The following is a 14265-nucleotide window of genomic DNA, read 5'->3' on the forward strand; positions in this document are numbered from 1 at the left end:
CCTAGACCTTGCATTCTGAGACAAGTTATTACTTCAATAAGATAGTTACAATCCTGAAGGTTATTCTCATCATCTGAATGGTGATGTAATATTTTATGAAAACCTTTCATGCTTTTCTTTGTTGCTGGGGTAGATTTTCACAAGTAGAATGTAACTCTGAAGACTAACCAAGGAGTCGACAGAGAGGCATGATAGGGAGGAGGAGGGGATCTCATTAGGCCATATAATCTTGCTTGACTGTCAATTCAGGGCAGCTCCTTGATCTTCTCTACCTTTGTGAGACTTGGACTGTGCCCTTTTCTCGAGAAAAGTCAAAATAAAGGTTTTCTTTCTTTCTTTCTTTCTTTCTTTCTTTCTTTCTTTCTTTCTTTCTTTCTTTCTTTCTTTTTTGCTCAGAGGAGTCTCTATATTTTTAAGTGGATTTTTTTAACCACATAGTTTGATTCCCTGACCAGGGATTATACCCCTCCTTAAGAGTCTCTTGGATGGACACACAAGTGGGCGCCATGCTAGAAATTGTCAGTAGCTTGTGATTTAGTGCCCAGGCAGATCCCTTGAGGAGTGAGGGAAGAATACCGAAGAGGGACTTAGTTTGAGGAAAATTGAAAGCAAGAGGAGGCAGCACTACAAGGGTGACACCCACCACAGGAGATGACTCAGAAATGAATTTATGTGTCTGTAAGTTTGTGTACCACAAGCCCATGTGTAGCCCTGGGTGACCCAACCCATGTCGTTCCCATACAGATAAAATTTGCAGATTGAATCTGATGGGAGCAGAAAAAAAGGGCAGGGGTGGAAATACTCCCAAGCAATTAATACATTTTGTAGGGAGAGATTCCAAAGAAGTCCAAGTGGTTAAAGGCCATAGGGACAAGACAGAAAGGTCCAGAAGTGCTGGCTGAGAGTTTTAAAGTCTAGACTTAATAATGGGGAAGAAATCCAAAGTAAAAAGGGAAAAGGGCAGAGAATGATAAAATGCCATTGATTTTTTTTCTCTTCCCTGCTTCTTCACTGTGATTCTGTGTTGCCAGAATGCTTTCTCCTCCTCTCCTTCATACCCTTCCCTGCTTCTTTCCTTGGGAGGGAAACAGGAGCAAAAAGGAAATTTATTAACAAAAAGGACTAATTAATAATAGAGAGAATTGTTTCATGAAGACTTAGTAAAGGAAGTGTTCAAAGGGACCTTATTTTGAAGTTAAAGAGACAGGAAAGAGACAATGAAAATTACCAAATATGTTAAATAAAGAAATCATAGAAAGAAATGCTATTTTAATTGGAGAAAGTTTTGGGGAAGTAAATTCTAGAAAGTCAAGTGAGTCAGATTAATTCTAAAGTATATAATTTGGTTACATAGAAATGCCAGAAAAGGGAAACTAAATAATTAATCTTTTACCAGAATGATATAGTAACACTATAATTTCAGGAGTTCATTACTATAGATTCTGGTGATGTTAGTTATTACAGAGAGTAATGGAACAAGTGGGGACCTGAGACCAGAAGAGTCCCCAGGAAAGATTTTGGACCTGCCTCCTTATGAGAAAAGCTATGTGGTTTATTCTATCTGAAGAAGGGAGCAGGTGATATTCCAATTAGGCTGTGGGATTTTTTTGAGTAGCTGTTTGCCTTCTCAAAAGTTTTACTAGTTAAAATCAAGAAGTGTTAAATATTAAATACTTTGAAGGGAAAATGTGTTGTGGAAAGTGGGATCATGTCTGTGATTTATATAGCTAGTTCAGAACAGTATTAACTACAGTCAAAAAGAGTTAATGAAAAAGAATAGTGGAACAGAATATTAAGGGAAAATGTAAGTTGTATAGTCTGAGTAAGAGCTTTAAAAGTACTGGGAAGAGAATCAAGGCATAGAGATAATTGGGGTTTTTGAACCATTTATTAAGTATGGAAAGTATGTAGATAGAAGATTTGAGCAGGTTTGATATATAAGTAAAAGGATTGATTTTGGGATTTGGGGAGTCTTGGGAGGTGATTTAAAAATCAATAAAAAAGATAGTATAGAAAACTAAAAGTTATTAAATGGAATCATAGGTTTAAATGAGGTTGGAGTAATTTGAAAATTGCATTAAACTGCCACTTTTGCAATATCTGGCAGTGAATTAATTAGAAAAGCAATAAACCCAATAAGATGAAAAGTGTGATATGAAAGCAATTGCTAGGTAAATGTTAATTTTTTATTATTTTAGTATTGATTCTATAATGTGCTAATCTTTGGTACAAAGTAATTTGAAGATATATGTAAACTGAATTAAGGGGTTTGTAAAGAAAAAAAATGTTTTTTTTATTATTCTGTTTTATGGCTCCTCCAGAGTCAAAGGAGAAAAAAAAATGCTATAATAAATATGGACAGAATTGCCTTGGTGGAGACTGGGAGTCTGACAAAACTATTGTCAGGAAAGACTGTGAGTTATGTGCTGTTAATCAAGTTTTAGAATTACTAAACAAGGAGAAGGTATTTTATACCAATTCAAAATATGCTTGGGGTATAGTTCATGTATCTGGAAAAAAATTCTGGGGTAAGTGAGTAATGATAAAAAGTAAAGGTAAAGAATTAGTACATATTATTTTAATATCTCAAATTGAGGGGAATCTCCAATTACCAGAACATAAAATGTTTTAATATTAAGAAATGTTGGTCAGTGAGGATAGAAAACTCTTATAAATTAGAGTGTTGAGAAGTGAGAATAGCATTGATAAAGATAAAAAGAATTTGCAAACTTTTTAAGCCTTGAAAAGAAAGTGATTTAAGATTTTTTTGAATATGATTTTCGGGAATTTAAGAGAAGTATAAAGGACATCTTGTAATTATAAAAAAAGGGATTTTTAGTAACAACTAATCTTAAGAATTTTTCTGTGTTGCAAAATTCTAGGGAGTAAAGGGAATATACATGAAATTGAAATATGTAGTGAATAATTAGTAAAGTTTGTATAAGAACAGATTCAAATTTTTTTTGAGAATTTAAAATTGTGTTACAATATTTAACAATGAGTGAATGAATTGAGGTTTAATCTATCACACTTGTAAAGATTTGTTATGAGAAACCTAGAGAATACCTTGCTAACGGGTTATATCTCTCAAGGTCTTTTTGACTCAGAGAATTTGTGAAAGGCTTTGTTTTTTCACCTCATGTTTATAAAAGGGAATATCTATATGTAAGATCGATGTAGCTTATTTATTATCTGTTATTTAAGAATAAGAAATTTTATATGTAAATGTTAACACTGGCACGGGTAAAAAGTGTATATTGGGCTTTTGAAATTATCTTATGTATAAGACTGAATTCATGTAGAATCTTCTTTGTTTTGAAAATAGAACTGTATTTAGAAGAAGAGATAAATATGCTTATAAAACACAAATTTAGAAGAGGTTTGTGTGGAAAAGATACTTAATTATAAGGTTAACTTTAAAAGAAAAATGTTTTGTTTTGCTTTAAGAGAATAAGATGTCAGTATGAGTATTTTATGTTTCATGTAGGTTAAGAATTTAATGTTTAAATTTTAAAGAAGTAAAATTGCAGATTTCTTCCCCCACATTAAATGCAGATTCAAAAGGATAGTGTATGAGAGATTAGGAGGTATATCTTAACTGCAAGATACCCTTTCCAATAATGTTGAATAAATGTAAGGGGCTTTGGAGAATGATTAGGAAATTAAAAATTATGTAACCCTAATTAGATGACATATTAATGTGTAAGATGTTGAAGAGTGTTATCTAACACATGGCCTGCTTTTAGCAACATAAACTATTTTACTGACATCATTAGATGTCAAACCTGCAATTAATGATTGTTTGCTTTATAGGAATAATGAGGAAAATTATCAAAGGTCATGACCCTCTGGGTTCCCTGAAATTTTTAAATGATGTGTTGGACCTTGCTCTAGATCTGTAGGTCCAGGTATAAATGTAATAATGGAAAGATTGCTTTGTGAAATCTAGTTCTTTATGTGTTACACTTATTACTGTTTTGTTAAATTTAGAGACCCTTAAGATATTCTAATGAATTGAATACATGACTAATAATTAAACAGGTTTATTATAGAGAATTGTTTGCATAAGAACTTGCCAATTATAGATATATATATATATATATACATGCACATATTAATTGGAATTTTTGTGGTTATGTATATATATTTATATTTATAATCTCAAAGTTGTAGTTGTTTACTTTAAAGAAAAGGCACCTAAGCAACATGGGAAAGAAAATAATGATAATAATTTGTTATTTTTTTCTGTAACAGTCTCTGGCTAATTTTTATGTGAGAATTCTTAGAATAATCTCCTAACCAAAGGAGATGTTTATTTATTGTAGTACAGCAGGCTAGCCAAGAAGCCTTTAATATATCATCTTTATCCAGAAATTAAACAGATATGATTTCAGACAAAGGGATGTGGTTCTACAGATTAGAAATTAGTGGCCCCAGGAGGATGGACCTTTTAGTTGAAGGTGAAACAAGGCTAAGGCACGACAACGCACGGTTAGGCAATGCACGGCAAGGCAAGGAAAGGGTAACGCAAGGCAAGGCACTGTCAGGCGAGGCAAGGCTAAGGCACGACATATTTGTGAAGATTTTTTTTTTTTTTGGTATGTCAAGGAATACTTCAGATGCTGGGGGAATTTGACTGTTTTTTTTTGAATGTTTAGAAAGTCACCTTATTTAATGTAATCTGATGACAGGGACACTCAGAGTAGATATAGGTGATATATGTGTAGGGAAGGGGGCTGATTGATTACAACCCACCCCCCCAATCCAGATCAGAATTAGCATTTAGTCCTTGTGAAGTGGATTCACTTAGAGATCTAACTAGATAGAATTACCATTTTAAATCATGGGACTTTTAATTGGCTTTTGTTTTGTGTCTGACATCAGGTATGATCAGCAAAGGAAGTCCTGTTGTGTCAATGCTCTCTTGAGCATTGACTAGAAGCCTAAGGAGGTTTGAACACTACACAGGTGACAGGTGTATTGGGAGGAAAAAGCTGAAGGGGTGAATTTTCAGTGCAACCTGAGGTTGGACCCTTTTGACTTGACTTCTCCTAATGTAACATTTGAATAATGTCTCACCAGATAAATCTAAAATTTGACTTAAGGCATTTGACTATCCTGGAACTTGACACTCAAAATTATATCTATAAAGGAATTTTCCTTTGATGTCCTGGATCTTTATAATAAATCGCTAAAGGTCAATCTAGATATAGAAATTTTAGGTCAAGTGGAGTTTAATAGGCTAGCATGTGGTTTAATCCTCTGCTGTTAGCTATATGTTTTGAGAATAATTAAGATTCTTTGATGTTATTTTATTTTATGCTAAGAAAAAGGATATTTAGGTAAGAAGAATAAAGGTTATATAATCTCAAGATACACTTCTGTGCAACAGCAGTTTCAAGTTCTACTTTGAGAAGGGAATGTAAGTCAGTTGAGTATATCAGGAGAAGAATCACCTATAGTTTAGTTAAGAAACATTTTGGGAAGAAAAAAAGTTTATTTTAGTTAAGGATGCTTGAGTTATTATTTTAATGAAGAGCCAGAGAATAAGGCTATTTGTATGTAACTTGGTGGACACTCTTTGTACTTAGATAGTCATCTAATGTAAATGTTAGAAGCTCAAGTTAACTTGATAATTTTTGAACACATTCATTTGTGAAGTGAACAATTATGAAAGTTGTATTTTTGTTAGTAAAGTATGTATATCAATGTGACAGTGAGTAAGGAAAATGAATTTCAATAGCTTTAGAATTTTATGGTCTAATGATGAAAATGAGTCCATCTGATAAGGTGTTGTGTTAAGAAGTTCCTTTACCAGAGGAGGGGATCTCAGCAAGTCATCCGAATTGGAGATTGGAATGGACTCTGCAGATACAGAAAGATATTGAATGTCTCCAGGCAAAAGAGAGAGGAAACTAGATGAGTTTGTCTTCTTCCATTGTGTGTGTGTGTGTGTGTGTGTGTGTGTGTGTGTGTGTGTGTGTGTGTGTTGGGGGGGGGGTTGTTTGGTCAGAGTTCCAAGAAGGTTGGTCCCAAGTGGACAGGAAGAGAGAATGGAACCTGAAAGGGTATCAAGGATAGTGTGAGAGGACTTCAGATGCCAAATATATGTGTATATATATTTAGAAAAAAAAGAGGAGGGATTGAGTGGGATATTCCCAATAAAACCATTTCAGGGTTAATATTCCTAGTGAAGTCCCCTCAAGTTTAAGAAATATTAAATAAAGAATAAACTATTATTCTTAAACTATTTCTAGAAGAAAACCCCTTGTATTCCAAACAGGTGACTCACTCTCCTAACTTTTGATAAGATTACTTTACTGATTGCTAGTAGGATAGTAGATGTTTTCCCATGAGAAAAACCTTTCATTCCAAAGAAGCTCATACTCCTCTTGTTTGATGATAAGTAGATTGTTCCTAGACCTTGCATTCCAAGACAAGTTACATTACTTCAATAAGAGAGTGAAGGGTTAATACCCATTCTGATCATGGTCAAAGCCATATCCTGGCTGGTTCTCCCACCCAAGGTCCCCCATCATCTTTGTTTTTTCATGTGCCAAGGAACTAGCCTTCTAGGAAGTGAAACTCTGGAAGGTTTGGCTACCAGCCCAGAGGTTCAATGTTTAATTAATTTCAGAACTTTGGCCATGAGCCATCCCAGGTCATGCATGTACTCTGCACAGGTCATGCACATACTCTGCGCAGGCCATACTCGTATTTTGTGCAGGTCATGCATGCACTCTGCACATGTGTCGGTTAAGTGCCAAAAAACTTATATAAGCCTTTTTTCAGTGTTCCACCTTTGTCTAAGATCCCTTAAAAGCACCTAGAATTGAGCAGCCCCTCAGAGTTTCACCCATGGAGAGGATGCTCTGCCTGGGGCTTTCCCAACTGGGATTCTGAAGGTTGGATCCCTGGGGACTCCCCAGCTGCTGTTTATTCAGATTTGAAGTTCCCCCAATTGGTTATGTTTTCTTTTAATATCTATGTTTATGTAGGCTTTGCCCTTCTTTTTATTATATTGGGACTTATTGGTTACTTTTTCTGTAAAAATGATTCATTTTTACCTGTTTTATAATTATTTTATTAAATATCCTCTTTTTAGTTTTGTTGGTGTGAACGTGTCATTTTGTAGGAGCAAATCAAAACCAAATCTCCTTAATCAAACAGATAGTTATAATCCTGAAGGTTATTCTCACTATCTAGATGGTGATGTAATATTTTATGAAAACCTTTCATGTGTTTCTTTGTTGCTGGGGTAGATTTTCACAAGTAGAATGTAACTCTGAAGACTAACCAAGCTAATGACATCAAAGATTCTCTTATTCCCCTATACCCTGGCCAGATGTGCAAGACACTCTGCTCAGAGTTTTGAATATGACAAAAATGGGATAATTCCTGCCCCTCTGCATGTATAAAATAAACATAATATGAAATAGGAAGTGAAGAAAAAGTCAGATTAATTTTTTTCCTAGAGATTTTGAGGAGGGAAAGAGCACTAACCATTTTGGAGGAGGGAATTGGGGAGAATTCATCCAGCATCTGGTGCCTGGGACACCTCAAAGCAATGTAAGGAAAGAAGAGGAGAGGGAAGGGTCTGAGACATGTGAGGCAGCTTGTGCAAAGTCCCAGAGGGGGCGGGTGGCAAGTCACATTCAGGGGTCAGTTTGTCTAGATCATACAGTATATGGAAAAGAGAAATATGAAATAAAGTTATAAATATAGCTTTAAGTCAGCCTAAGACCTTAAGTCCCAAGGCTCAGCAAACTGGTATTTTATTCTAGAAGCAATAAAGAACCACTAACATTTTTTATACAGGAGAGACATAAAGTGAAATCTTTTCTTTATGAAGTTAGTTTTCTGAATAGATTGGAGAGAGGATAAACTTGAGATAGGGAGACTAATAACCCAAGGAATAGTGATGAATAACCTGTGTGACCCTGGCTGGACAAGTCACTCAAACTCCTTGGGCTTATGTTTCTTCTTCCATAAAATGAGGGGAGTTGGCTAAAGTACCTTTAAGAGCCAACCTAGAATCCATGATCTATGAAAGGTGATAGAGATAGAAAGAAAGGGATGAGTACAAGGCATGATGTCATATGGAAGGAAGTCAAGTGGTGTGGTGAAGTGATCACCAGACCTGAAGTCAAGAATACCTGCGTGCAAATCCTGCCCTCACATAGTTGCTATTTGGGTGACCCTGGAGAGATCACATAACTGCTGACTGCCTCAGTTTTATCAAATGCAAAATAGGAATGATGATAGCACCTTCCTCCCAAGATTGCTGTGAGATAACAGTGCTGGCACATAACAAGCACATTAATGCCTGTTGCCTTCCATCTACAAAAATACAAGCAAAAACCTTTTCACTTTCCCATTCTATTCCCTTAATCTAATGTGTTATATTTAGTCTTTCACAATGAACTAACTCGAAAAACTGTCTACATTTGTTACCTACATTTCCTGCCTTCCTATTCCATTCAAACCATTGCATCCATTTACCTGAAGTTGCCTTTTCCAAGTTCATCAATGGCTTTTTCTTTGCATTGACTCTATGTCTACACTGCCCTTGTGGGTGGTCACATCATTTAGAATCACACTTCATATTTCCATTGCTCTGGAACTGAGAACTGTATTTCCATAATTATAATTTTGAATAGTGTGGATTCAAATCCATGGGACCACTTCAAGATATTCACTGTCCATAATTATTGGGACCTAGATGTACTATATTACCCATTCTGAGATGTGGCCAATAAATAGTTCAACTCTAAAGACCCATAATATAAATTAGAAACCTCTGGGGTCAGGATCATGTACTTTGCTATTTCTTTATAGATAATCTTTTTGATAAATTGCTGGTGATAAAATGGTAGGGCCGTCATGTTTACTCATAGCAAGGTGAGGTGAGAGTTCCTTAAATGAATGGCTAGCTTATGGACTTTTCCAGCTTTGGCTGAATTCACCTGACCATCAGAAATCCCAGAGAGCTTCTCTGTTTTGAAGTTCAAAGCTTGGTCAACATTTGGATTCAATTTTTCACCCTAGTAGCTCTCTAACAAGAATATGTACTCACTTTCCCCCTAAATAGGAATTAGGACCAAAAACAGATGGGAGAGGATTTATAGACATTAATGTCTCAAAAGGAAGCTGTCATTTGAGATAATGGAACACATTAAACTAATTGGAAAAAACAAAAACACCTTCACTGGCAGATTGGCAGGACTAAAGCTTCCTGGCTATTCACAGCTGAAAAGATTAAAGATGGAACTCTTATTTTTCTCACAAATTGAGCAAATGTTACCTTTGCTCTAGTTTTTGCCGATTTGTTGATTCAGGAATTTTGAAAAATTGTTTTTAAGAAGCCACTAGTCCAGCAGTGATATCTCATACTCAGATAATAGTTATCTGTATTTCATTAGCATCCTTTCTTTGCCAAAAAAAGTTGACATTCTAGATAACAACTTTTCAGAATTGTAAACTTCCAAGGCAGCCTTTTTTTGGATGTCATACATTTACTGACTAGGGAACAAAAGGTACACCTAGGTTTGGCTTCCTATTTTGCCTACAACCCCTACAGGCTCCCAGCTGCCTCTGCTTGACTCTACTTTGACAACATCACATCCATGATAGTGATGATGGGGGTGGGGGGGTGTCTCAGGTTCATAGCTTGTCAAAGCCTTGTTGACAAGGTCATGAGTAGATGGGTCTCAGAAGGTGAGGAGCAATAGCTATGGGCATAACCTCTTATACTAGTCCACTGGGAGGAAGAAATGACCTTTCAGGCATAGCCATCTCTACAACATGATATGACCATGAATTTATGTTATGATCCTTTCTCCTGGGTGCTGAGCTTCCCAAATGACCAGCATTTTACCTCTATCTCCTTTCTGCTTTTCTCCTAGTCCAAGGCTGCTTATGGCTTTCAGAGCTTTTGTTTACCAATAAGAACTGATCTTAAAAAGCTATTCTGATAGAAATACCAGAAGCAACTTACCACAATATAGTCCTGAGATGAATCTACCTGCGATGATAAGAATGTGCGATGGTCCAAATTTAGCTATTGCCATCAAGAGAGAACCAATGAATGAGAGACTGTTTGCGGCCAACATTCCCTTAATTCTAGAATGAATTAAAACAAAAATGTGGTGTAAATCCAGTACTAAAACAAACATAATAAGCTTTTTTCTTTTAATAACTTCTACTTTCTCACTTGGATCTCAGAATCTATTTGAATTAGACTCCATTTACCAGATAAGGACTAACTAAATTAGATTTTTGCTGTGTTTGAATGATCTTAATGAATGGTCATTAAGAATGTTTGTTGAAATTTTAGGCTGCAAGGGTAGAAGTAATATCTCTATTAATGGAGAAATGGAAATATGAATAGAGGGTCTCAGATGTGGGGGACTTGACTGGAAGAAAGATAATTTTGTGAAGAAATCCTTGTGTAGCTCTTTTAAAAAATAGCTTCTTAAAATCCCAAGCAGAGCCCTGGGATTGGCTCTGGTTTCCTTCTGACCCTGAGTTTCTAACAAGAAAACATTCTTCTTCAGAGAGCACAGGTACCCATTTTTTTTAGTGGTGGTTGCTAGGTAAACATATGAGGCAAAGTTTATTTAGTTCTGGCAGTTTCTACTTCTGAACTGGAGAGATCAGGTGAGGAATGATTGAAAAATTGGTCAGCAAGGAGAGTACAGATGGGAAAATTGACACTAATGGGCCAAGATGTGGTACTCTATAGTCTTTCTTTCATAGATATAAGGGGAAAGAGGAAACTGAAAGGCTGGAAGAACAAATGGATCCTTTCTCCTGAGAAATTATAATCAGATAATTCCATCCTGATGGAGAAAAATAAAGGCTAAATAGTAGAAGTTGCTGATGAGGTCTTTTGATGCCAGACTTCCTTGAAATCCTGAAGAATGGGAGCTGGGAACTTTCTATACCTCAAAGGGCTGTTGACTCTTAATAAATTATTCCAGGCAGGTTAGAAGGATGTTTCCTTCTGGGCCCTGAGAGATGGTCATGATTTGATTTAGGAGAAATTGAAAAAAGATAATTCTTGAAGAAGATACTTTGTATTTCTCTAAATATTTGTATTTCTCTAAATAGTATCCTATCTCTAAATCAGGAATTCTTAAAATGGATGTGCAATGATTTCAAAAGGCCCAGGAATTTGGTTTATAAAAATATTTTATAACTGCATTTTCAATATAATTGGTTTTCTATGTAATATTATTTTATAATATTATTATAATATGACCATTTTATTTTATGCATCTGACATTCTGAAGCATCACCAAATTTCTTCCTGACACCCCCCCCCCAAATTAAGAAACCTTCCTCTAAATGAGATTATCCTTTAACATGGGACTTTGGTAGAAGCAGCACAATGGGAAGTTTCCTGTTCTACTTTGGGCAGGGTCTGGACTGCTGCTTTTCACATTTCATCTCTTCTTCACCTAATCTGGTGTCTTGCTCACAGCATGTTCCTAAGGCCTGCTGCATTCTGAGTTCTGGTCCATCTTCTGTGGCTCAGTTTACTGTCTCATGGCCAGTTTTTTCAAGATAGAAGCTTGATAATTGGGAAATAGCCTTTGGAAGCTGATGCCTTGCCAACTGTTCCCTATGAAAGGCAGCTAAACCTCACTCATTTCTACTCTACATTTCCAAAGAAGAAAGACTACTAGGCAAAGGATACTTGATGTAGCAGATAGCCTTGACAACTATATGAGTAACAGAGAATCTGGAAAGTGTGGAGTTGGAAGGGACCTCCGAGGTCTCAAGCTAATGTAAAGTATGCATCTTCTCAATGAACCACTGAAGAAGCTAATTTGGGGAGGTGGGAGGGGAGAGATTTTTTTTTATTTATATATATATATATATATATATGTATATATATATATATATATATATATATATATTCACAGAGCCTATTTAACCTCCAACTCATTGAAGTGTTTAGACCAGATATTCTTTAATGTCTTTTTTGCCCTCTCACATTCCATAACCCAGTGAATAATTGCAGTTGTTGGAAGCTGCCAATAGACAGTTTAGACTTTGGGCTGTGGGTATGCCTCTTACTAAAAGATGAACCATTGAATCTAAAAGTTATTTCTGTCCCTGGGGAAATTAAGATGTTACAAAAACATCAAGATCTTCCAGATGAATTAGTTTAACCAATCACTTGATTTAATTTTAGAATAATTAGCTTTACTTCATACAAATTTTGAAGACCAATTAAAAAAATTTTTGTTTTAAAGATTCCATCTTAAAACTGTATCAAATATCCATGGTTAGAACGACTATTTTACCTTTTTAGGTTATTGGACAACCTCTTTTCCAAAATGAATAAATATAATTTGAGCTGTTACCTTAAGAATTATGACACTGAAGAAGATTATTCCTTAAGCTCTCTAAGAGCCTTATTGTGTCAAATTGACAAGCTTAGGAATCAAAGGGGGAAAAACAGTCAGCATTTTAAGATACCAGCCAGAAATGTTTTGTCATTTATAGCAGATTCTGAAAAAAAAAATTAAATAGCTAAACGTCCTATCATCACTGGCCCTATTTTTTGATTAAAAAAAGAATTCTGCATAGAGGAACAACAATTAAAAATACATTTTGAGCCATCCAGAGTTTTCTTCCTCATGAAGGAAAAGGAAAACAGCTTTAACCAAAATGGGTTAAAGCCTATGGACAAAGTGGACCAGAAGTATCTTCTTTCTGCCAATAAATATCAGCATAAGTAGAGTTGGGTTACCTGGTCCAATCCCCTCATTTTACAGTTGAGGCTCTAAAGTATCTTGGAAAAATGATTTGAGAAATGGAAAAATGGTTCTAGTCTTCTAAAACAACATTAATAAGCAAACATGGGTAGAGAGGCAGTCTGATGTAGAAGAGAAAATCACTTCATTTCAGAAGGGTTCTACTATCTGTGGCCCTTTGCAAGCCACCTAACCTCCCCAATCTTCAGTTTCTTCATCTGTAAATTGGGGATGATGATACTTGGAACTACCTGATGGGGAGTTTTATTATTGTAAATCTCTATTTTTTTAAAAAAATTTAAACTATAAATCTCTAAATAAAAGAGTGAAATAATTATGTGGGACACATTTTATGATTGAGAATGCAGGAGAATTGATTTCATCATAATGAGAATTGCTCTAATATTTGAATGACCTAGATGCTGAATTATGCTGTAAACATGAAAATCAGGGTTTTATTTGGAGCATTGTAAACCTGGGGTATCCCCAAAATGCCTTCAGCAAAAACCTAAAACCATTTTTTTAAAAAGAGGGTTTAAAATATTTTGTAAATCAAAATGTCAACTACTTTCCTTAAACAAAATGCTAAATATCTTGGCACCCCTAGAATCATCATACCTGCCCAGTTTGTCCCCTAGCCATCCACCAAAGAACGAGGAGATCATTCCACCAACGGCAAAGATGGACACAGACAGGGACCAGTACATGGTGACTATGGGAATAGATGGGTCTGGATCAATTTCTTTTTCTTGATAATGAATTGTTGACTGCGGTGTGGGTATGTACACATCTGTAGAGTTTTGAGCCTCTTCTTCATCCAAAGGAAAAACCAGTAAAGTCCTGTAATGGGCTACAATTATCTAAAGAAGTAAAGGAAAGCAAATTAAATCCTAGATTATGAGATCTTTAGGCCTGACTCAGGTCCCAGCTTCTCCTTCATTTCATTACCTGTCCCTTATTCAGCATGCATGTTGTATTTCCCAGCAGAACGGAAGTCCCTGGAAGGCAGGGATGATCTAGTTTTTGTCTTTGTATCTGATCTTTTGCCAGCCATGGTGGACTGTATTTATAGACTGGTCATAAATGTTTATTGAATTTATTATATGGCAAACATTGATGACTTAATGGGTTGCCATTGATTTGTGTTGTTGTTACATCAACAAATTCTTGTATGTCCTGAGATGGAGATTAGCTGGTTTTATAGATGCATAGGTATGCAGAAACTTTTACAGATAGGTAGATAGTGTGTAGAGGAAATGTCACCTAACCATCCTATCTAATTATTATTACCATTATTATCTTAAGAAACTAAGACAGATTAAGTGACTTGCCCAGAGTTGCATAATACTAAGTATTGGAGGTGGATTTGCACCCCCTGCCTCCAGGCCCAGGGATCTATCGGCAGCACCACTGGTTGCCTTAAACTGTAATTTAAGAGCCCTGACCTTGGTGTCAGAAAGATCTGAGTTCACATTCTGACTCAGGGCTTTGTGGACCC

The 14265-nt window shown here is 35.7% G+C and overlaps 1 protein-coding gene across 1 annotated transcript in view; it reads right to left on the reverse strand.

Moving 5' to 3' along the window:
- SLC2A2 (solute carrier family 2 member 2) overlaps nucleotides 1-14265 on the reverse strand; it is a 43191-nt gene that overhangs the window by 23640 nt on the left and 5286 nt on the right. Inside the window, exons 3-4 of the mRNA XM_074190923.1 lie at nucleotides 13386-13627; nucleotides 9998-10122 (exon numbers count right to left, since the gene is read on the reverse strand). Of these exons, the coding sequence (XP_074047024.1) occupies nucleotides 9998-10122; nucleotides 13386-13627 (367 nt within the window). The remainder of the gene's footprint in view (nucleotides 1-9997; nucleotides 10123-13385; nucleotides 13628-14265) is intronic.

This window comes from Macrotis lagotis, chromosome 6 (assembly GCF_037893015.1).
Source record: "Macrotis lagotis isolate mMagLag1 chromosome 6, bilby.v1.9.chrom.fasta, whole genome shotgun sequence".
NCBI classification, from domain to species: domain Eukaryota; kingdom Metazoa; phylum Chordata; class Mammalia; order Peramelemorphia; family Peramelidae; genus Macrotis; species Macrotis lagotis.